Source organism: Phoxinus phoxinus (assembly GCF_949152265.1).
Source record: "Phoxinus phoxinus genome assembly, chromosome: 11".
Taxonomy (NCBI): domain Eukaryota; kingdom Metazoa; phylum Chordata; class Actinopteri; order Cypriniformes; family Leuciscidae; genus Phoxinus; species Phoxinus phoxinus.
Genome location: NC_136886.1, coordinates 4,624,582 through 4,647,988, shown reverse-complemented (window position 1 = coordinate 4,647,988; position 23,407 = coordinate 4,624,582). Strand labels below are relative to the sequence as shown.

The following is a 23,407-nucleotide window of genomic DNA, read 5'->3' as shown; positions in this document are numbered from 1 at the left end:
GAGCAGCTTGAGATATGGCAAAACCCCAGACCCCTGTGAGTGGGAGCCGCACTGGATGCGGAATAACAAGAAAAAAACATTCTCAACTTCAATTCACAACTTTTTGACTTAATGCTTTGATTGGTATAGAAGAAGAAAAAAAGTTGTAAAAGAAATAGTTAATGTGAAGCTGAGAAAAACATCTTCATATAACAACATTTGTAAAATCATATGCACTTGTTTATTTGATCTAATTATGTGCATTAGGGGTGGAGATTTTGAGTGACTTATTCTGCATGTTACATCGCTATACCAGTAGGTGGCGACAAGCTGACTTGTTATCTTTCTGCCTTATCAGGCAATGACTTTGTAGGCGGCGTTTGTGCAAAAAGGTACCCCACGAAACTGATTTCAGACAGACTTCTGAGGCATCGTAACGGTTGAATGACCTACAGCAAAATAGAGCGAGTTTTGGTGATAACTAAGCAAATGTTTAATAACTACATTAGTAATTTCTCGCTGGAAATGACATCAGAAGTGGAAAACATTGGTCAAAAATGAACGTCTACACAAACTGACCACCAACGCAACTTTCAGACTCCATCTTTATTTCTTTAGCTGGAAGGATACGAAGCGAAGGATACATGCTGCCTTCAAAAATCAATCAGATGAAGGTATCTCAGGAGACAGGAAGTGAAGCTTAGCTAACATTGGATTCGGACGTGCCTTAATGCCTTTCTACCTTGGAATGCATCCTCTGAAGGCAGCCATTTTAAGCCCATGAGAGACCCAACTAATTCATTCAAAAACACAGATTCTTCTTTTAGAAACGTAACACTGCTGTGTGTTGCTAAGATGCTTTCTTCTGCTGGTTTGTTTAGAACTACATTCGTTGGAGGAGAAAAAATAAATGAATATAGTACTGAAATTAGTACTTTATTTTGGTAAGGATGCATTAAATTGATCAAAAGTAAATTTTTTGATAATAATAAGAAATGTTTCTTGAGCAGCTAATCAGCATATTAGAATGATTTCTGAAGGATCATGTATATAGTTTATATAGTTTTATGCTTAAATCAAATGCTTAAATCCCAACTCTCCTCAATGAGCTGCACGGTTTGAGGTATCATTCATGTCTGTAGCGCAAATTGTGCAGGACAAGTACGCACCAAAGTTTAATACTTATTGTTAGGGTTTGTTCAAATCCCTAACCCTAAGTTTGAGCAATAATAATTATGATGCTTGCCTAATTATTGGCAATACAACACGATGCCAATGGTCAGCAGGCCTCAGAACTGAAACAAGACCTGCAATTTGGTAATGGCTGTGCATTCATCACTCTGCAATCTATGCTCTTTTCCAAGGACGCTGAAAAAACAACATTTAGAGCCAAATGTACTTTAAACTGTTTGAGCAAAGGTGGCTCAATTATTACTTTGTAAAAGAGCCACTTAGAAAATGAAAGTTAGAAAGTAAATACTAAAAGAACGAAGACAACAACAGTAAAACTTCTCGGCATGTGACTGGCTTTAGTACGTGCTGTTCCTCCTAATGCAACACCACATTAACAAGCCTCCAGCGTCTTGGCTAATGTTTTTTTGTTTTGTTCTCTGGCCTATTGTGCATATCATTCCTCTACGGAGAACTGAGAGAGATCGACGGAGTGAAGGATCGCTGGAGGAGAGGATGGGAAAACACAAATCCTGCTGAGTTTATAATGTCTGGGCACTGTCTTTAATGATCCCGTAAAACACGGTTGCAGGGCTTCCTTGGGAGTCGAGCGAGGGCTGGACTGGTGATTACTCCCTCTATCAACGTGCCGAATCTGAGCCGTACACATCAAACGCTCACTCAGCACACATTATCCTGCGAAGAATGTTCTCGGAGAGCTCGAAATGAAAGTCTTACCCTTGCGGGAGACTCACAAATATGTTAGGGAATCTGATTGTTGCATTGATTGTGACCTAACTTTTAGTCCGCACTGAATTTAATGCCATTTTCGATTGGTTGTACGTTCACTCGAGTCTGCTGTAAAAATCTATGAACATTTTTGACAGCTATGAATGATTCCTCAAGCCAAATGCCTTCAAATTGCATACAAGTGTTTTAATATCCTCTTTGAACTCTAAACGTTCTGGATCTCTGCAGAAGTCCAGTGGCACAGTAAGACATTGAGTTCGGATAATGCGCACAACGGGAGTGATGTGTTAAATGTGTGTGTTCTTGTCTCTTATAAATGTCGTCTCTGTTTATGCATGCTCGTATATTGAGTTTGGCTCAGATCACAGCAGAAGGCTTCGCTTTGTTAAACAAACATTGTGCTCGTGTTTATCATTCTTGGGGAAGTGTCTTTGAGAGCAAAGAGAGATGCCGGGCTTGGAGAAGAGCTGGACGTGGGCTCGCTTGTGTTGCTTTCACTGACATCAGTCAACATTAGGAGATCTCCCCTGGAGCCAGAACTCCTACAGAGCGACAACAGCCTCGCTGATAGCGCTGAACTTTAACTTTACAGACGCTTTGGCAGTGGCATTGTATGCAGTCCATCTACTGAACACATTCAGCTGTCAGTATCAGTGACATGCTGCTACGATTGGAAAGCTTAGATTATAGTTTTGCTCCCTAATTGAAGCAACTAAGTAGATGTTTGCAGTTTCTATGAAATTGCGAGTGGTGTTTGCTTGATGCTATAGGGAGTTGCTATGCAGTTGTTATAGTATTTTCATCATAACAGTAACACTGGAAAATATAGTGACATTTACAAGAAATAAACTTGCAATTATGAGACATGAAACAAAATTAAAAAAAGTTAATTGTGACTTTTTTTTATATTGTTTCATGTCTCATAATTGCAAGTTTATTTCTTGTAAATGTCACTATATTTTCCAGAGCTTCCACAGGGTTTAATTGTCTGTAAGTAAACAGGACAAATAGCATGTTATTCAAAAAAGTTACTTGTTACTTTCAAGTAAATTCTTAAAGGGGTGGTTGAGTTGAGTATGATTTTACTTTTCTAACTTTAGTTAGCGTGTAATGTTTGAGCATAAACAACATCTGCAAAGTTACAACGCTCAAAGTTCAAAGCAAAGGAAGATATTTGCTTTTAAAGAAAAGGACTACAACAAACGGCTGGTAGCGACTACACAACATTCCTTCCGGGTTAGTGACATCAGCAACCCTAAAATGTACATAAGCCCCCCCGCCCCCGGGAACACGCAGTCCATGTTGAGAAGAGGAAGAGTTGTTGTATAAGAGTACATTTGTGAGTCAGCTCAAACTTTAGCATCCATCTTTTCTCATGCAGTAGAAAGTCACTCTGTGTGCATCTCACAACAGTTCCTATACGAGCGATTTATAGATTATCATGACAGAATATCCTAATTGAAGATCGTTAACTCCACATCAGTAACATAAACTCATCAACTAACCATTCAGAGACGTCCTGTTGCTTTTACATGTTGTCACTTCTTCTTGAGTCTCTCCATCATTGAATGACTCTGTTTTAACATTAAAGACAGAACAGTTTCTGTCATTTTAGTGTGTGTCTGCGTGAGGTAATCGCAGCTGCTAACACACACTAGCTCTTGAAACCCCGCCCTCTGCAGAAGCTCATTTGCATTTAAAGGGCCAGGCACAAAACGGTGCGTTTTTGCAAACCCTCGAAAAGTGACAACTTTAACATGCTATATTAAAATATCTTTGGGGTATTTTGTGCTAAAACTTCACACACACTCTGGGGACATCCGAGATTTATTTTACATCTTGTGAAAAGGGCATTTTACCACCCCTTTAACAACTGATAGACATGTTCTTATGATAAGATAATGTTAAATGTGTTTGGTGTTGCATTTGTAAGTGTGTGTGTGGTTTGAACTAGTGCGAGTCTCCTGGCTAAATTATGGAATATGGAAGCAAACAACAGCATAAGTGAAAAACAGTTCTTGGCTTGGCCGTCAGTCCTTGAATGTATCTTTACTATTCCCTTTTGCACAGCAGATGCCTTTCAGTGCAAAACAAGCCCTTCATCAAATAAAAAACTCATGTTTAAACTATGAATCATCTTTTGGCCTGTTCATCTTCTAAAACATCTTCTTAATCGATTATATTCTATTATGTTTTGAAGGCAAAACCATGGAACAGCGATAATTAGAACATACAGCAATTATTTCCTCGACATACTTTGATAAATTTTGTATCGCATGGATTTTGCTATGTGAATATTGAAATTATTATTCTACTTCATGGATTTTGTCATGGCATTTAATTACACAATCATGCTATAATATCATAATCTTAGGTCCTAATCACGCTTATATCCTGGAGTTTGTCTCAGTAATGATAAGGGACCGAAAGCAAACATTGTTGAAGTAAGCATGTTCTTTGTCTAGCATCACAAGTGTCCTGAGACATGAGGTTATGGGTTCTTGAGTCAGCACTTCTCATTCTTTGCTCTTGTGCATGCATCTAGATTCAACATTAAGCTACTCATGTAAAAGCTAAAAAAAAAAAAACGTATTTTTGCAGTTTTGGTTGGTAACACTAGACACACAAAAACTGAACACATAAAGCCAGGTGTACAGGGTAAGATTTTTGCTGGCGATTGTTGAGAACTTGTAATGTGTGCAAAGGCTCACAACTCCCAAGTGTCTAAACTCGCACAGTGTACACCTGGCTTAAGATGTACATGCAATGTAAAAAAGCCTGAGACTGCATTAAAAGTAAATATGTTACATAATAAAGTAACATGTTATGAATTAGAACTAATGCATTCTTTCATTTTAACCTGTTATAGTTAAAGGCTTTCCAGTAAGACTGAACCTCAAAAAACAGTTTCCATCCCACACCTGGAACTATAGCGGACTCTAATTCCAGAGCCGTGGCTCATTGGTCTTCTTTCAGTTCTGCAGATTACAGATGAGTGATTAGAGTCTTGTGGTTTGCTGTTTGTTCTTATGTGGCACAGGGTTTTGTCTTGGGTTGATCAAAGGCATTTTTTCTAAGTCAACTCATACTAACTGGTAGCAGCAATTTACCCCCACCACCACTGCATATGCAGTAGACTAAAACTGTGATAACTGTCTTCCTCAATTTACTTTAAAAACCTAAAAAGGCATACTAATAATAACAAAAGCACAAGATAATAAATGTGCATCCTGTTTTAGGGTCAAACATGGAGATAGATGCTTTCAACCTATTCTGTCCCCACTTGAGAACCCATTAGTGTTGCAACCCTCAACAAGCCCCTCCAAAAAAAGGAAAACCCTCAAGTACTGGACCATCTGTTGAGCTTTTCCTTGTGCTGAGTTACAGCTCTGTTCTTTTACACTGTCTTGTTACACTTCTGGGGGGTTTTTTCGTGTCGATGTGAAGGACTTTCATATAAAATTTCAGTTTGGGCAGGTTCAGCCAGAATTTCCAACGCCACATTACACAATTGCAATAATCCATTATATGGAATAAAATTGATGCTTTTACAAGAGATGCTACAGATGGGACTCTTATACCATTACTTTCTCCAAATATAGTTAAAAAAAACTCATACGTTTCCATGGCTGCTCATCAATAATAAACAAATGTGTAGATGGCTTTTCCATCTATCTACATCTATCTATCTATCTATCTATCTATCTATCTATCTATCTATCTATCTATCTATCTATCTATCTATCTATCTATCTATCTATCTATCTATCTATCTATCTATCTATCTATCTATCTATCTATCTATCTATCTATCTATCTATCTATCTATCTATCTATCTATCTTGCAAACGTACAAGACCACACTTAAAATCTGGAAATCTACTTTAAACCTTGAAATTAATGATGTAATTATGCTGGAAAAAAATATATAACATATATGTATATATAAAATCATATTAGTTTTTTTTATCACAATTAAAAAAATAATAAATTATTTGTATTACTTTGGTTTGAGCTGATTTATAAATACATTTATATAATTTATGAAATTATTGTATACAATGCTAAATTATACATGTATAATTATAAATTATTTTCATTTCTTTAATCAAAATGTAAAAAAAACCCATATTTTCATCAATATCAATTTCCACCCTATTTTTTGCTAATGACATACTCTTCTGTGACAACATATTAGAGGGAAATCAGCACAGCAAAATTCACAAACATAGTAAGTATTGGATCTGATAAATCCTGTGATGTTTTGTATTAGATGGTTTGTGTGTGCCACTCTAAAATAAAAGCCTATCTTGTTTCAATTCAGAAATCAGTTAAAAAAATATGGTGCCATCATATATATATATATATGATAACTGTCAATCCCTTCATCTCTTCAATTCCATCCTTGAACAAATCCAGTTAGTCTAGATGTTTAGACCAAATGACGCACATTTCTTAGCCATTTACCCAATCGGCCTTCAGTCTCGTGTCGTCCATGTGGATGTTCCTCGGCCCTGAGCATTAGCCCTGCGTTTGTTTGTTTATGCTAGCTCAGAGAAAGAGGAACCCCAGTCCTCGCTGCACAGCTGCACTCCCGTCTGCCACAGGGTCAACAGACACTCTCTGATTGGCTGCAGCTCCGTCTGAATTGCAAAGAAAACACGGTTGTCTTCCAGATGAGCATTTACTTTGATAAGCATAATTGATGGTAGAGTCTGGCTCAATCAAATATATTCTTAACCCTTCCACCTCAGAGTAATCATAGGCCTGAGATTAGAAAATACAAATTAAGCAGCAGTTTTTGGAGAGGCTTGTTTATAGCATTAGAAATTTGAATAGAATTGCATGATATGCTGATTAAATTAACGGAGTGTCTATTTACACTAAGTGCAAATAACCCGCCTTGTTGGCAGAGGCTATACACACTTCACCCACTGACGTCTGGTTGGGCCAGACAAAATTACGGAAGACGCTGGATCATCATTAGTAGCAATAGTGTAAGGGTAATGTGGGTAATGTGGCAGAAAGTTTTGACGTAAATCAACCCGAGTCCAATCCGCCTTTTGCCGAACTTGCTTTACTCATTTTTCCCCATCACATATCAGATCCGAAAGGCATTTCTTTTCAATAAAAATGAAGAAAATATTTGAAAAGTGGAAATAAAGTATCTAACGTGTTTAATAATAAAGTGTTTATCGGTTAGGGGTACTAAAACTAAACTGAAATAAATACAAAAAACCTAAAAATGAAACTCCAATAAAATTTTAATTTAAAAATGAAAAATAGAGGCTAATCTACAATATAAATAATACTAAAGTAACACTGGTCCATTGTGCTGTGGCAATTTGTGTGTCCATGATGATGCAAAGTGGGCTTTTGCACAAACAGAGCTTCATTTGTTTAGCTGAACATCATGCACTTCACACTCACATGATGAATTATTGCTTAAGCTATTAAAACAAACAAGTTCTCATCAATAGTAACTAACTTTAATGATTCAAACACTAACATTTCAATAACATTACACAAACAAACGTAAACTGAAAATACACTTTTCCTTGAATATAACAGAAACAATTGCACAACAGTCTGATAACAAGCATTAACAATGAACTAAGAATTTATTGCATCATAATCCACTGCCACAGTCCAATTTGTTAATGAATCGTTTCAATGAATCAGTTGATTCAGTTAAGAGACGTGAATGATTCATTCAAATAAGCAGTTCTCGGTTTTCAACCTTGTCTGATTGCATTACCAGAAATGGTGACTATACAATAAAAGTGTAAAATATGACATGATATGATATCCTCTAATTCCCTTTCTTGTATTCTAGTGAGTATGATGGATTACTTTCTTCCCTAAAGGTCTCATTGGTAGATCGCATTATCAGACTGTGTTGTAAAACATACATTAACTTTGACAGGCAAATCGTATATTTCACATCTTTTAGCACAACTCTGGATTTTGTATTTGCTTTCCATAATCTTTAAAGCCTCACCATCTGTGATGGGTTTACAGATAATAAAGCCATAACCAAATCCCTGTAATCGTAAATTTGGCTTACCACAAGCACTTTTTTGGCTTATTTATGAACTATAGTCCGAAGACGGAAGTTAATTCTGGTGTTTAATCCAAGAGGGAACAATTTCGCTATATGGGGAAGGAAATGTGAAAAAGAAAAAATATTGCTTTTTTCATGAGCTACATCATCTTCCACAACATATATCATATAATCCGTGTGGGGATTCTTTTTCAGTGACTCATCAATAGGGACTGTATTTATGAATCTCAATATTCAAGGCATATTTTGGCTGTGCCAGAAATCGCCCCCTATCTCCTTAAATAGGGCACTATTTTTGTAGTGGTGTCTCAAAGTGGCTGTAATCGAGTGCACTCATTCAATCCCATAACGCACCACAATAACAAGTGTACAAGTGATGTATGCTCATTGGCTAGAAAAAATACCCATTTTGCACTGTGAGGGTCGTGTCGAATGAATTTCGCCAGAAGATGAATCATCCATCCATCCAGTTTACAAATCGCTGGTCCAATGTGGGTACAGCATAATATAAGGTATGAATGATTTTTTAATTGATTATTAAAATGTTTAGTTAAGATTTATACATGCTAGTTTCCATAACAGAGTTCAAGATAAAACTTTTCACTACTACAGGAATGATTAGTAAACGGCAAGCACAAACTATGCAAAAGCGGCAGGCTTCCCAGCGCACTCACTGTCCGAATTCACTCTTTTTTATTCACTGCTTCAAGTGAACTATATTAGTGGAGTAGTGTAGAAAATAGTGAATGCGATTTCGAACACAGCTTTATTCTGTGACTGACTCACTTCATGAGTAAGTCATTGAATCGTTCTTTCAACTGATTCGTTCAAAATGATTCAGGAACAGAGTGCCCCTACCGTTTTTTGCTTATAGATGTGTAACGATTCAGGTTTATTTTAAACTAGTGTAGGCAGAGAAAAAACAGACAAAAATAACTGCCGATATTATGTGTAATATGTACTCAATTACCCAACTTGGTTATTGATATTACAGATAATGTGACCCGGGATTTGTCCCGGGATCGTTTGATTTTGGTTCATTCACACTGCCAGTGATTTTCCAGGATCTGTGAGTGCGTTCACACACACATCCCGGTAAGATCCCGTAAAGACACGTGACGTCAGGATGAGACGTGTAACGTACGTGTCGAAAACATGTACACTAACGCATCGCATACCGTTCCACAAAGCTGGCGAACGATCTCAGCTTCAGCGCGGATAGTAGGAGCTCCTGGTCTCTGCTTCGTTCCAGTTTGCAGACATTTTTCCGTTCTTTCTTTGTTAATGACGAACACAAACTTTCTAGAGTCGCGCGATTGCACGTCATCACTACGACGCACCGCTTACGGCATTGATCCTGGCTTTTGTTCACACAGGGCACGTTCCGGGACTGATCCCGGCAATGTTACTAGGTCCCCAACCTGGGATCGATCCCGGCATCAATCCCGGGACGTGTTTGCGTTCACACAGAAGGCACTCTAGCAATTTCGTGCCTATTTCCCTGGATCAACGCACTGTGTGAAAGGGGCTTTAGTAGACTGTCAGTAGACTGTCAGGTTAGGGTTAGGGTTAGTAGAATAAGTTGACGTGTAGTTGCCAAGTTACTTATAGTCAGTAGAATATCTGTTGGGGGACCAACAAAATAAAGTGTTAGAAAATATTAAGCAGACAGTCTACTAATAATCTAATGAGAGTTACCGTAGTTGACATGTAGCTGCAAAGTTACTTATAGTTAGTAGAATGTCTAAAGTGGACTATCGAAATAAAGTGTTACACTCAACTTTATTAACAGAAAAAAAAAATGCAATTAGACTTTTGATTTAAAACCTACTTCTCCTTCTCCATGTGACAACTAGCCCGTCTCTTTATACAGTATCAATTTGTAAATATTGTTTAGTCATCATGGTATCGGGTCGAGTATGTGTCAGGGAAGAATCTGTGCAAACGTCAGTGTTGTTGAAGTCTCCAGTGGCTGTGACAGTGGGGCGGCTCTCTGTAGCCATGCTGATTGAATTAGCAATAGGATGTTCTCAGACCCCGGGCTATTTTTGGAGCATTCAGTCCTGGAGAATAGAGGCAGGATCTTTGTTCTTTAAAAGCCTCTCTGTGTTTTCTGTTTGTGTAATTGGGTTGTAGTGTAAAGGGAAAATTGGAGATTTTCCAGACATATGTGTATGAACATACACACACAAACTCAACAGGGTTCCCCTTTGACATTAAGCCAAACACTTTAGCTATTGAGGGACATAACATCCCACTCTTTCCTTTTCTGAGTATCCGGTCTCTCTCTGGACGCTGCCTGTGTGATGAATGTTAATCATAATCCATACATGGTACAAAAACACGGTGCATTATTAATGACGAATGAGTATTGCTGTCGTCTGAGGAAACAACTTGTTGTCACATCATCACATGGTTTTGAGAGTATGTTAATACTGTTCACAAATGAATTGAGCATATTTAGCTGTCAGAAGGACAAGCTAGAAATATTCCTGTCCAGTCTGTTTGCTATGTGCACATTCCTGTCCCGTCACAGCACACTGTCATAATGGATTAGTGGCTCAATGCCACCATACACAGCCCGACCATCAACACAGTCATTCTTATGCACTGTTAATTCCCCATTTACAATAAACTGACACTCTGAGACCCTTTTGAAAAGATCTAGTCAAAGATGCCTATTGGAATTTCTATCATAATTTGGAACCAATCCTAAAGGGATTTCTCTTGCAGAATTTCAATGCAGCACACAACAAAACTAGGTCATTTAGGACACATAGTTCCCAATAGGAGTATTACATTTTGAATAGGATAAAATATTCCTGTAAAACATTACAAAACAATCTTTTATGATTTTAAAAGCTATGCATTCTCATGCATTTTTATGAACTTTAACAGTAAAGTTAGTAAAGTGTTAAATCAACCTAAAATGTGTGTGTGTACGGTAAATTACAACATTTATTTGATATTTTTTTTGTAATACTATTACAATTTAAAACAACAATTTTCTATTTGAATGTATTTGAAAATATCATGTATAATGTAAAGCTGAATTTTCAGCATCATTCCTCCAGTCTTCAGTGTCACATGATTCTTCAGAAATCAGTATAATATGATGATTTGCTGCTCAAGAAACATTTCTGATTTATTATCAATGTTGAAAACAGTTGTGCTGCTTAATGGTTTTGTGGAAACTGTGATACATTTTTTGATGAATAAAAAGATAAAAATGTATTTATTTGAAATAGACAAGTCTTTACTGTCACTTTTGATCAATTTAATGTGTCTTAAGTTAAAAAAAAGTATTAAGTTTATAAAAATATATATATTGAATGGTAGTGCATTAGCATTTGGCATACGTTTTTACTCACAGTGACTGCACACATTCAGTGTGTTTCTTCAGAATCGAACCTATATCATATCATAAATTAAGCTACAAAGGCCAGTATAGGATTTATTTGATTCTTAGAGGATTCAATCTCATTAGGATCATTAAGGATAATAGAAATTCCGCAAAGAATCCTGTCCTTCTAATTAAGACGTTTTTCAGACATCTGTGAGTAACGTTGCCTGATACCTCTCCAGTAACAGACCGTATGGACTCTGATGTGGATTGCATATGTGGCATAAAGAGAACAGTACGTGACCGTCTCAGACAGGTCAGTGGTGGGAAACCTGGGAAATGGGATGTACTCCAAATGCAAATCTGCTCAATTCATTGGGTCTCACTCTCATTTACTAATAATTGCATACAAGTGTTATTAATTATGTGCAATTTCAGTTTTCACAACAGGTGCATGCTGAATTATTTCAAGTGAGGGAGTCTGTGCTCTAATTGGGAGCAAGATCTCGGAGTAATTCAAGTGTACCATTCTCAAAATCAACAGAAACACAACAATCACCTTTTAAACCAGGGGTCAGAGGACCCCAGGGGCCACATGGGTGTTCTAGAGGCTCTGTGGAAAGGTCTAAAGAAAAACAGTGTAAAAATAAATAATATGATTAAATAACTATTTAGTTTAGATTAACTAAAGAAGATAAATAAATGGATTAAAAAATAAATAACAATACATCTAAATAACTGATACATCTACAGTACAGCAATATAGTCATAACTAAATATAATATAATAATAGTAATATAATAATAGTATAAGTGGGAAAAAAAACATAATAATATAACAAACTCAAAAAAATATTTCAGCCTGTTTTAAAGATTTACAAAAATCAATTGTAAAAAACAACTATGGACCAGAATGGACCATTTCACATTTATGTTATTTGTATTCATAAATTTAAAAATGATTACATTTATTAATACGAATCACATAAACTAAATGGTCCATTCCCTAGTTCCATTAAAATTGTATACAAAATGTTTTAATGAGCTCTAGTTTTTTACACTTATTTAAAATTCAAATTAATTCATAATATAAAAAATATTGAAAGGATTATTCATAATATGAATAATATGAAAACGATTATTCAATTCAATTTGATGGAATTTTACTATACAATTGGAATTCGTAAATCTTTAAAAAGGCTTTTTGTGTGTGTGTGTAGAAACGAGGAATAAGACCCGAATTCACGTGCCATGTCTGTATCAATTTAAATGATCAATGACTGACATTTGTGACATTATTTAGCTTTTGTACGGTGAGTGGGTGGAAAAATCAATATGCCTTTTTACTGAAGAGGCAAAATGTGAAGAGCGAGGCTCAACAGCGCAGACTTTGTTCATCTGTTTTTAGTTTAAAAGCGAGGTGTGTGTGAGGATTGTTGCAGGAATGATTGTTGCAGGAATGAACCCTGCGGGTTCTGCTCGTCTCGTTCAAGCCACTATTTAGTTCACTTGGTCCAAGTATTAACACAAACCTTCCACTCAGGAAGTCCTTGTGACTAAAGCAGTCCTGCTAAATTGAGCTCAAATCTAGTCATGTTAATCATGTTAGTCATGTTATTTGTTGCGCTCTTTGACCCTGAGTTTCTGTCTTAACACACAATGTCACACTAAGGCATGAAAGGTCACGTTTGTCCAGTCATGTTTGCGAGCAGTGAGGCATGCTGGGGTCTTAAAGTAGAAAGATAACATGATAAAAATTGAACCAGGCAGCACACAGGGGTCTGTATAAATATCTCCTCTTCCGAGCAATATTTCTCACACCTACAGATTTACTGAATCAGATCCATAAAAGGATGTTCAAAACTCTGTATCCCGGAATATTAATAAATTAAAAAAAAAAGCTCTGTAAGGAATATTTTCAGTTTTTCCCCAATAAAGCCTAGCAGGCTTTTTTTGTTGTTTTTTTGGATGGGATGTTGAGCAACTATGGCGGATATTAAAGCTTAGAAAGTGTCATATTATTTGTACAGAAACACAAATACTGATTATGGTATTAATAGCCTTTGTAAATTGTTGTCACGTGGTCTGATTTAGTTATAGTTAATTCAGCGAAAGGCTGAACTAATTATCATCTTTTAAATAATTTAGCATTTTTAGATCCAACACTAAAAAAAAAAGTGGTTCTTCAGCGGATCTTCAGGGGTTCTTTGCAGTGCTTATGGTGATATAGCACCACTAAGAACCTGTTAAGCCCAGTTTGGTTCTTCAGCGGTTCTTCAGCGGTTCTTTGGGGTGGTTAAGGTGCTCTTATGGTTCTACATAGCACCATTTGACAAAGGTGAGGTGCTATATGGCACTTAAAGTGGTTCCCCTATGTGATTACAAGCCGATGAACCACTTTTAGTGCTATTTAGCACCATTTTTGTTTAGAGTGAATTTTTGAATAATGTTTTGAATTGCATATTATTACACACCACTCCACACTCCATACATACACACCACACGGTGTCTGTGTCTACTATGCAAATGTTCTGTCTATAGAATATCTTAATTAAATTTGGCAAAATATACTGTATCCCACAGGACAATGTTTTCACTTTAACATTCCAGTTTATGATTGAACTGGAATCAGCCATTTTAATATATTTTTTCTTGACTCATTATTGGATTGGGCTTTCAAAAGTTTTTAGGATAACACTTTACAATTTCATTAGTTAACATTTAGTTATGAACGAAGAATGTACATACTTCTACAGCATTTTATTCATCTTAATTAATGATATATTCAACATCTAATTAAAATCAAATGTATTTGTTAACATTAGTTACAGTAATGCACTGTGAACTAACATGAACAATCAATGAACAGCTGGATTGTTATTAACTAACATGAACAAAGATTAACAAACACTGTAACAAATGTATTTCCATTGTTAGTTCTTCTTAGTTAATACATTAACTAATGTTAACAAATGAGACCTTATTGTAAAGTGTTACCATTTTAAAATAAAATTTTATTAAAATGCAAATTAATCATATTTATTGTCGATGTGATATCTATTCCAAAAGCTACAATTATTTGATTTAATTTATTTGATTTTAATTTATTCATTAAATTAATTAGATTCATTAAATTAATTTTGATTCATTAAATTAAATGTATTATTGGATACTACATTTAGTTTTACATACTTTTTACAGTAGGCAGTATACAGTGTGCTGTGTGTGTAAGTGAACACTGCACATACTGTACTAGCCTGTGTGTATGTATATGCATTCCGAAAATGTGCATACTGTGCACAATATCTATTGCAAAAGTAGCTAACAAAGCTCTCCAGTAAATATGTATAAGAACGTCACAGCTGAAGACAGACCCTTGACCACCTGTGCTTGAATCTGAGGTTTTCTGCTTGTCAAAACAGACAGTAAATTTACATATTTTTTATATATAAGACCGGAAAACCCTTCTTGTATAGACCACACAGATTTTATGGAAAAGATTCCAAGAGGACCCTTGACAGAACCGGCACTTTTCTCGACACGGCCTGTCAAAAATGTTTCTATATACAGTGTTCCACCGAATATCCTGCTAAAACGCATACAGAAGATCAGTATCACTATTATTATATAAAAGATGAAAATAATCAAGATTCACATTCCCGTTCACCCTCACAAAGAAAAACAGTTTCCCTCTGCAGGTCGTCTACACTGTCAGACCTAATTTGACATGATTTGTTGTCAAATCTGGTGCGGTGACCCCTAAAAGCACTTAAGTGAACAGTATGCACTACAGTTAAGGGTGAACAAAGGCTCTTCCTTTTTGAAATCCTCTGCCAAAATTAATAAAGCAAAAAACTGTAAAAAATATTTGATCTGTGTCAGACTTGTAGCTGAAACTTCACTGTGTAACTCGTCCTGCACCATTTGTGAATGATTCCTCAAATTGTGTGACTTCTTGTTTCTTTTCAAAGCGACCATGCAGGTCTAGTGTTTTTGCCTGGCAGATGATAAACTGCATGAAAATATCTTGCAAGATGGCACTCGAGCAATATCACATACTCTTTTGACTTGGACCAGTATGCAATCAACTATAGCAACAGCCTAGAAACTGCATAGCAACACCCTGGTAACCAGCCTCAACACTTTAGTATAGAGTTGACATCTTTTACAGGAAAATGCACCGCTCATTTTCTTCATTGTTGTGTTTTCACTGCATGGAAACAAAATGCACTTATTAAATGAATTAAAGATACATTCTATGAAAACAAGTTTTAATATTTGATGCAGTGTTGCTTCTCAAGTAAAGTTACCTCTACGACCTCTGACCCGACATATTGACGAATGCGGAATGCGAGACGTGGAATCCAGAGGATAAAACAAAACAAAACACCGGTCACAAATTAGAGGTCTAAAACTTGTGGGAGAAATGTGGGAGGAGCTTGAGTTTGTTGCCCAGCCCTATTTATTTGAACCTCTGTGAACCTATTTTTTTATATAATGTAATTGGCTGAAAGAAGAAAGTCATAAAGCCTACACCTAGGATGTTTTGATTATGGGATCATTTTCATGTTTGGGTGAACTAACCCTTTAAGGATATTAGGATTAAAAACAATCTTTGGGCTATTCAGGCCTATAGTAGTGGATGTCCAAGCGAATCCTGACAGGATCGGACTAAAATCTGATTGACATGCAGAATGCAGAATGACACTGGCTATTTCTGACTGTATTAAACCCTATTTATAATGACAGCAAAAAAACATGACACAATAAAACTAGAACATTCCCATTATAATTCATGAGGCTGTCTACACTACAGAGCGCTTTCTCACCGTAAACATGCGGTAAATCTCGGATTCCAAGAACGTTTGATGAGTGAACGCAATCAAATGTGTTAAAAAGGCTAAACATTGACAGCAATTTTCCAGTGTATTTGTGGTTTTAGTCTGTTACAGACAGTTACATGAAAGGGACATTTCAAAAAAAGGAAAATTATGTCATCATTTACGCACCCTCATGTCGTTCCAAAACCGCATGTCTCGAAAAAAGGAGAAATTTATAGCTCAATGTTCAACTGGTGAAAGTGAACGGTGACCACAGTGTCAAGCTAAACTTTCACTGAAAAATATCAGTCTATTCCTCACACAAAGCTGTCGTATGACTTCAGAAGACCTGAAATATAGTTCACACATCATACACCCTCAGAAAAAATGGTGTAAAAGCTGTCACTTACCCTATAAAAATGTTCTAATACTATTTAGTTCCCCATCAGTCGCTCACGTTCGACGTTACATACGCAACGGTAAAATGTACACTTTTGGTACCAATTAGGTACATTTGAGGTATACTAATATGACAGCTTTTGTACCTTTTGTCTTAGTGTATGGGTGTTTTTTATGATTCTTTTTGAAGTTTGCCATTCACTTTTTGAAGTGGCCATTCACTTGCATCGTGTAAAGAGCAGTGTGAACATTCTTCAAAAGCATTTTATTTCATGTCAGAAGAAAAAAGGTTTGAAATTGACATTATAGTGAGTAAATGGAGACGAAAATCTTCCTTTTTGGCTGAGCTATTTAGAAATATAAATTTCTAGCTTTTAATCACATTTTGGCTTTTGAGCATTTCTACAGTATCTTTTGAACGTGAACTACAGCAAATTTGTATGGTCCATTAGTTTTAACCAAACATTTTTCTTAGCATATTTCCATCTCTGTTTAGAAAGAGATTTGAGAATCCTCCTGTCTGTTATGCTCAATAATCCTCGTTAGGAAATGAATACCTTACAATAACCCACTGCATTCCACCAGCCAGCCATAAATAAATGATGTCGCTCGTGTCCTGGCTGGGAGGCTTTAGCGTGTCTATATAATAATAGCCATGCGGGAGGAAAAAGAAGAGAAGATTGAAAACGATACTAAACAGAATCAGAAGAAAGGAAGGTGTGAGGAAGCTGCTGATTGTTTGGACGAGGGGTCCGAGATGGCAGAGTCCGGATTAGAGGAGATTTAGTGGATGTGGAGGTGCAGACGTCCTGCAGGGAGAGATCTACATGCTCACATGTTTGCTTTGCTACTGCTTTAATGAGAAGGTTAATCTCTCTGTGTTCCTGTCATTCTCACTTTCTGAGATGTTCTGGTGGTAGAGATTGTGCGTTTAAACTGGTTCTTTGTTTTAGAAAGACAACAGAAAACAGACTTCACAACTCATTTTACTTCTATAATGATAAGAATTAATTTTGTCCATTAGGAATGGATTGCATCATGAAAAGTGGTGGCAGACCTGAACGTGATTGCCGAGGACTTTGACGTCACGCCGAAAAGGAAAGTTGTTTCAGAGGCAAAGCAAGTTATTACATTTTGATGAAAGATTACAAAGACAAACATTTTTTTTCTTTAAAATAACGTGCACTGATGAATCTTACGCAATAAGGCCAGGAACATGTTTAAGAAAGTAAATATAGAGTTTATTTTGACTTCATGTTGACCTAAGAGTGTAGCGTCTCTTGTTCTGTTGGTGAAAAGAAATTCTGAACAATGTTTATTTTGCTTATAAAACAGATATTGATACAATGTATCATTTATTATCAGTTATTCACTCAATTATTTAATCATTAAATAATAATTTAACGATATACTTTCTTTATTTATAGGTGAACAGTCAAACAAAAATACTTATTTTCATTATAAGAGGTTGTGAGTAAATACTTACTGGAATTTATGCTGTAATAATTTTTTTGGGAAATTATGCATTCTGTGTGAATCTTTAGAATATATCAAATCATGCAATATCATATGATAATCCTTTGTAATTTTTAGTTTTTGTGCTCAAGAAACATTTCTTATTATCAAAGTTGAAAACAGTTGTGCTGCTTAATATGTTTGTGGTACCTTAAAAGTTACTTAGAAAATCAATATTGATGGATTTATATGTAACACAAAACTATGACCCCCTTTTTCAAGGCTTGTAATTCAGTAGCCATTTGTCCTTGTGTAACCCATAATATATTCTAGAGGCTCAAAATCTGTTCTGTTAACAGAAAAGTTATAGGTTCAAACCCTCCAAGGGTTGATCCATGAACTGTTACCAATGTTCCCTTGAGCAAAACACTTAACCCCAGGTTGCTCCGTGAGTGTACTGTAAATCACTTTGTCAGCTAAATGACAAAATATACTTACTAGTTTTAAAGCAAACCGATGATTCATTGTCATTGTGAGAGGCCATCACGAAACACTTACTGGAATTCATGCTGTTGTTTTTGAAAATGATGTAATCTACATGAATCTTTATGAAGCAAACAACCCAACACAGTCTTTCTGAAATGATCACTTGTAAACATCTGCGGTGCGTATGAATGATCGTCCGTGTCGGGACTTCATGCAGATTGTCATGACTCAAACGCTAGTCAGCAAAAAGCAGCTCCAAAACGCTTTACCTTCACATTGGTGGTGACTTACAGAACATCCCAGGAAGCTCCAGTCAGAATGAGATGAAACATCTGGTTTTGGTTAATGCCTGTAAAGCTGATCCAACTGAATCCAGATCAGTGTTCCCAAGCTGGACTTGTCCTATGTGATTTTAATCCAAGGCAGGAAGCTCGGGTCAATTAATCGGTCAGGGCACACTGCGTCCCTGGGGAGTCAACAGCAACAGAAGAAAACCCAACCTTTTGCATTCTTGTTTACGTTAATTCATTTTTCTAAGCCAACCATCATGTCTTAATTATGACAATAACAAACAGAAGCATAAATGCCAGGGCATCGAGTGTGCTTTGGAGCGCTTGAAATTGAAATATCACAGTTTCTAACAGACAGTCTCATCGTTATTCTGACAGACCACATCAAGCACATGACTTTCCCTCAGGGTTTAACCTGTTTATTTCCATTGTGATAAAATGATCCTTCATTAGTCCTTCTCTCAGGGTCCATGCGGTCTTGGTGATTCCATATTTATTTGTGCAGAGCTCAGAGTCTTTTGGGACTTAGAGGGTCACTATACCGCACCTTTGCTTGGCACTGGATCTTCTCCCCGAGGAATTAAAACCCACTGGCTAGGGGGAAAAACACTGTGTTTGATAAACTCCAGCTCTTGAGTCCACACTGTGTGTGAGTGCTTCACAAAAGGGAGCATCGAGGACACATCACAGCCACAAAAGAGGGCCTCGTAAGCACCCTTCTCAAATCATGATATGACAAATGCAACTTTACGGTTACATGCAAACGAAGGCCATGACACTGGAAATCCACATGATACAGTGTGACTAGGCTATATGCAGAAGGATATAGCCTTGTTCATTCTTCTATTCACCGTACACATGGGAGCCGATGAAGTTTATGCATGTTTTCCTCCTCATTCTGTCAAGAACTTCTGACATGTATTGTGCTTTTAGGGTCAATCCAAAATTTTCTTTAAAAAATTTTTTTTTCCTTTGCTCAACAGTTAGAAAACGACATCCAGCAGAAGACGGGGATGGTGCATATTCAAGCGGATGCTGTCCATAACCAGACGGCCACTATGCTGGAGATCGGCACCAATCTGCTCACCCAGACCGCTGAGCAAACCAGAAAACTCACTGTGGTTGAGGCCAAGGTAACCACATTTCACATCGGAGAAATGCAGTAATGCACACTTCTTCAGTGTTATTAAATACAATGAGTGCATACATATACATACAACTAACTTTCAAAAGTTTGGAGTCAGTAGGATTAGTAGTATTAAGCAAGAATGAATTAAACTGATCAAAAGCGACAGTTAAGACGATTACAAAGTTACAAAAGTTTTACATTTCAAACAAATGCTTTTCTTTTGAAACTTCTATTTGTCGTCAAAGAATCCTGAAGAAAACTGTATAATGGATTCCACAAAAATATGAATCAGCACAACTGTTTTCAACATTGATAATAATTAAGAATGATTTCTGAAGGATCATGTGACACATTCAGCTTTGCATCACAGGAATAAATTAGATTTTAATAAAATATATTCAAACAGAAAACAGTTTTAAATTGTACTAAAATTTTCCAATATATTACTGTTGTATAAAAACACACATATATATATATTGTATATACGGTATATACTTTTCTGTTATTTTCCATTATTCTTTTCATCATTCCAGGTTTTGAACCAGACTTCAAGAATTGCAATTCAGTTATTAGAGAATTCATTGTCAACAAACAAACTGGAGAAGGAGCTCTTAACGCAGATTTCAGAAATCTCAAAACTTCGAGACAAGAACAGGTAAGACTTTAATTAATATATTTGTTTATTTCTCTTATTTCTTTCTTTCTGTTTCACAAAGCCCAAGAGCAATCTACACTAAAAAATGTAAATTAAATATTTTAGTCAAGTTAAAGAGATTATTTAAAGTTGCATTACGTAACTTTTTGGGGTTAAAAATTATCCAAAATATTTTTTTGAGCAAATACATAACCAGCCAGTGTTAAAAACTATCTGCTTGCCTTAGCTTGATTCAAAACGGTAAGCTTGTAATAATGTTTTTAATTCTAGTGGTACTGGTTGATTTCCGCGGGAAATTTGAGCATGTCTTTGCGTCATTACGTCACATCTGTACACATAAAGAAGGAGTCTAGGCCTGTAGGCTATATTGCGTGTGGGGATGTTGGAGGTGGAGATTTATAGCCTTTTCTCACAGCACTTGATATAATTAAACTTCAACTTTAAATTTAGTTGATCAGAACAAAAGTGGATGTTACTCACTTGTTCAATGACATTTTCTGGTGAATATTCTTATGTTGGTCATACTTCCAAAAAGTATAATCTGTGATTGGGAATGACAAAATCCACACCGGCGCGGTGACTGACAGCCGCACATTCCCCTCAAAACATTGGATTCATCCGCGCAGTGCCGTGCCGTGGCACAACCCATGTAAAATTGATAATTCTGCGAATAATTGCAGATTTCGAACAGAGATGGCGACAAAGAGGAAAAACTACGGACTGCAGCTTTAATGTGACTGCTTCAACCTAAACAATATACTGTATGTCAGTTGTTGCTCCTAAAAAGCAATGAGATGAAGAGAAATTAATGTATAGCTCTATACTCCTACTCTGTCAACAAGACACTATTTTATTTCTCCCGTGATATTGTAGTAGGAGAAACATCAAAGAAAAAATCCTTGAATGAATCATAACTGAGGACTTCATTATGTAATTGTGCTCATTACAACTCTAAACAATCACAGAGCAATAAGATCTTCCAGTGCAAGTCATTTTTAAGGGTCAGATTGCATCTGCAACTCCACGTTCGCACAGCGTAGAGCAACTTTTGTCTCGCTTGTTGTTCTCAAAACTATATTTTCCCATAGTCGGCCAGCTCTGAATGCACAGCAGGGGGAAAGGCTTTGTAAAAGGAAATAATCAGCCACTTAATTGATTGTTTGTAATGTTTAATAACTACGGAGTAAGCACAGCACACAAAGCAGACCCCAGGCAAGTTTCCTCTGCACACTTCCAGAGCGAGACAAAGGGTTTTCCCAGAAAGCTTTGTACTTGGCTCTCGCTAGATTAAACAGATAACGCTTGTTGTCATTCAACTTTGACGACTAATTGAACTGTGTTGCGAGTGATGTTTTGGTAGCTGCATGGGGGCATCAGACGTAATTATAGTGGACCGCTACGTTACAGACGAGCCAGAGCTATTCAATTCTTCATGTTTGCCAGTATGAGTGAGAACAGAGAGTTTTCGACCTTTCCAAGGCGACTTACAACTGTGCAAGTGAAAGTGTTCATAATTGCTCCCAGAATTGATGTGGGTTTAGCGAGGGTCAGCTTCATAGTATAATAGCAGCAAACAATTGTTTAGCATTGTGTACACATTACAAACCCTGGCAAGGGATTTCAACAGTCCTTGCCAATCGATTGTGCGAAAACTATTTGTGTAATCAATCATGAACAATTTATAAACATATAAGCATTGAGAACCACTAGCAACAAAAGCATGTTTAATGACTATATCTACTGTAATTTAACAAAGCAAGCGTTCAGTTACATGGCTCGATGGAGTTTTGATTTGCTTTCCAGTTATTTTCGGCCTCAAACCCTCGGGTGATGTGTTTTTTTTTTTTCAGCGTTCACACACTCACTCACTAAATCACTCACAGATTGAAGTCGGCAGGATTTTGCGGCGCTTTTGTAGCAGTGGCTCATTGTTGTGCGGCTGTAAATTGTTTTGACAGCAGGCTTGATCGATTCATGCATCTCCTCTGATCCAGACACTAAATCATGAATCTACATAAAGCTCAGCTAAGCACTGATGGAAATCTGTATCTCCATTTCCCAAAGGCCCAAAGTTCAGTAGACTTATTTCAGATGACACTGCAATCCGCTAGACAGTGGCAAGCACACCGCTAGAGTAACAATCTAACAATAGTTGGCCATTTCAAGATGATAATATCACACGCATGATATCATAATATAATCTTTTTTTTTTTTCAGACATTTCGCTAGGGTATTCTAAAAGTAATAGTTCTTATAGAAAAACTTCTTCTCACCAAAGCAAATGTTTTATGGTCAAGTTCATGTCTGTATGGGTTAAAGGCCAAAGTGTAATACTTAGATGTAAATGCTTCAAACAAACCCCTAATGGTAGCAAACACCATTCATTAGTTCAGAAATGTCCATCCTAATGTGAAAGTCCCAAGACATTCATTCCTGCTCTCTGTAGGAATTTTTCAGAAACATCTGGAGATACTTTAAAAAGGTTTCTATTGTGACTGAAGGTTTTTTAAGAATACATTATTGTTTTGACCAGTCGTTTGGAGAGCAAGGTCTTAGTCCTGGAGTCGCAGCAGAGGACAGAGTTGGAGGACATAAGGGAGGAGAAAGAGCGACTGCAGGACCTGGTGAAGAGACAGACAGCCGCCATTACGGCTCTGGAGAGACAGCTGAGAGCGTCCAGCAGCAACAACTCGGCCCTGCAAAGACAGCATCAGCAGCTCATGAAGTCCGTACACACACTTATTGGCATGGTGTCTTCTGGGACAGGTAAGAATCCACACCTTTAACAATATACTTTAACACATCATATGTAACTTTGATGTTTGTATTTGATTATCATCATAAATTGTGGAATATTATCTCATTATG

At 36.7% G+C, this 23,407-nt stretch overlaps 1 protein-coding gene across 1 annotated transcript in view; it reads left to right on the top strand.

Moving 5' to 3' along the window:
- The window catches only part of angpt4 (angiopoietin 4), a 37,262-nt gene that overhangs the window by 3,201 nt on the left and 10,654 nt on the right, over window positions 1-23,407 (top strand). Inside the window, exons 2-4 of the mRNA XM_079629505.1 lie at window positions 19,739-19,888; window positions 20,418-20,539; window positions 23,073-23,305. Coding sequence (XP_079485631.1) covers window positions 19,739-19,888; window positions 20,418-20,539; window positions 23,073-23,305 — 505 coding nt within the window. The remainder of the gene's footprint in view (window positions 1-19,738; window positions 19,889-20,417; window positions 20,540-23,072; window positions 23,306-23,407) is intronic.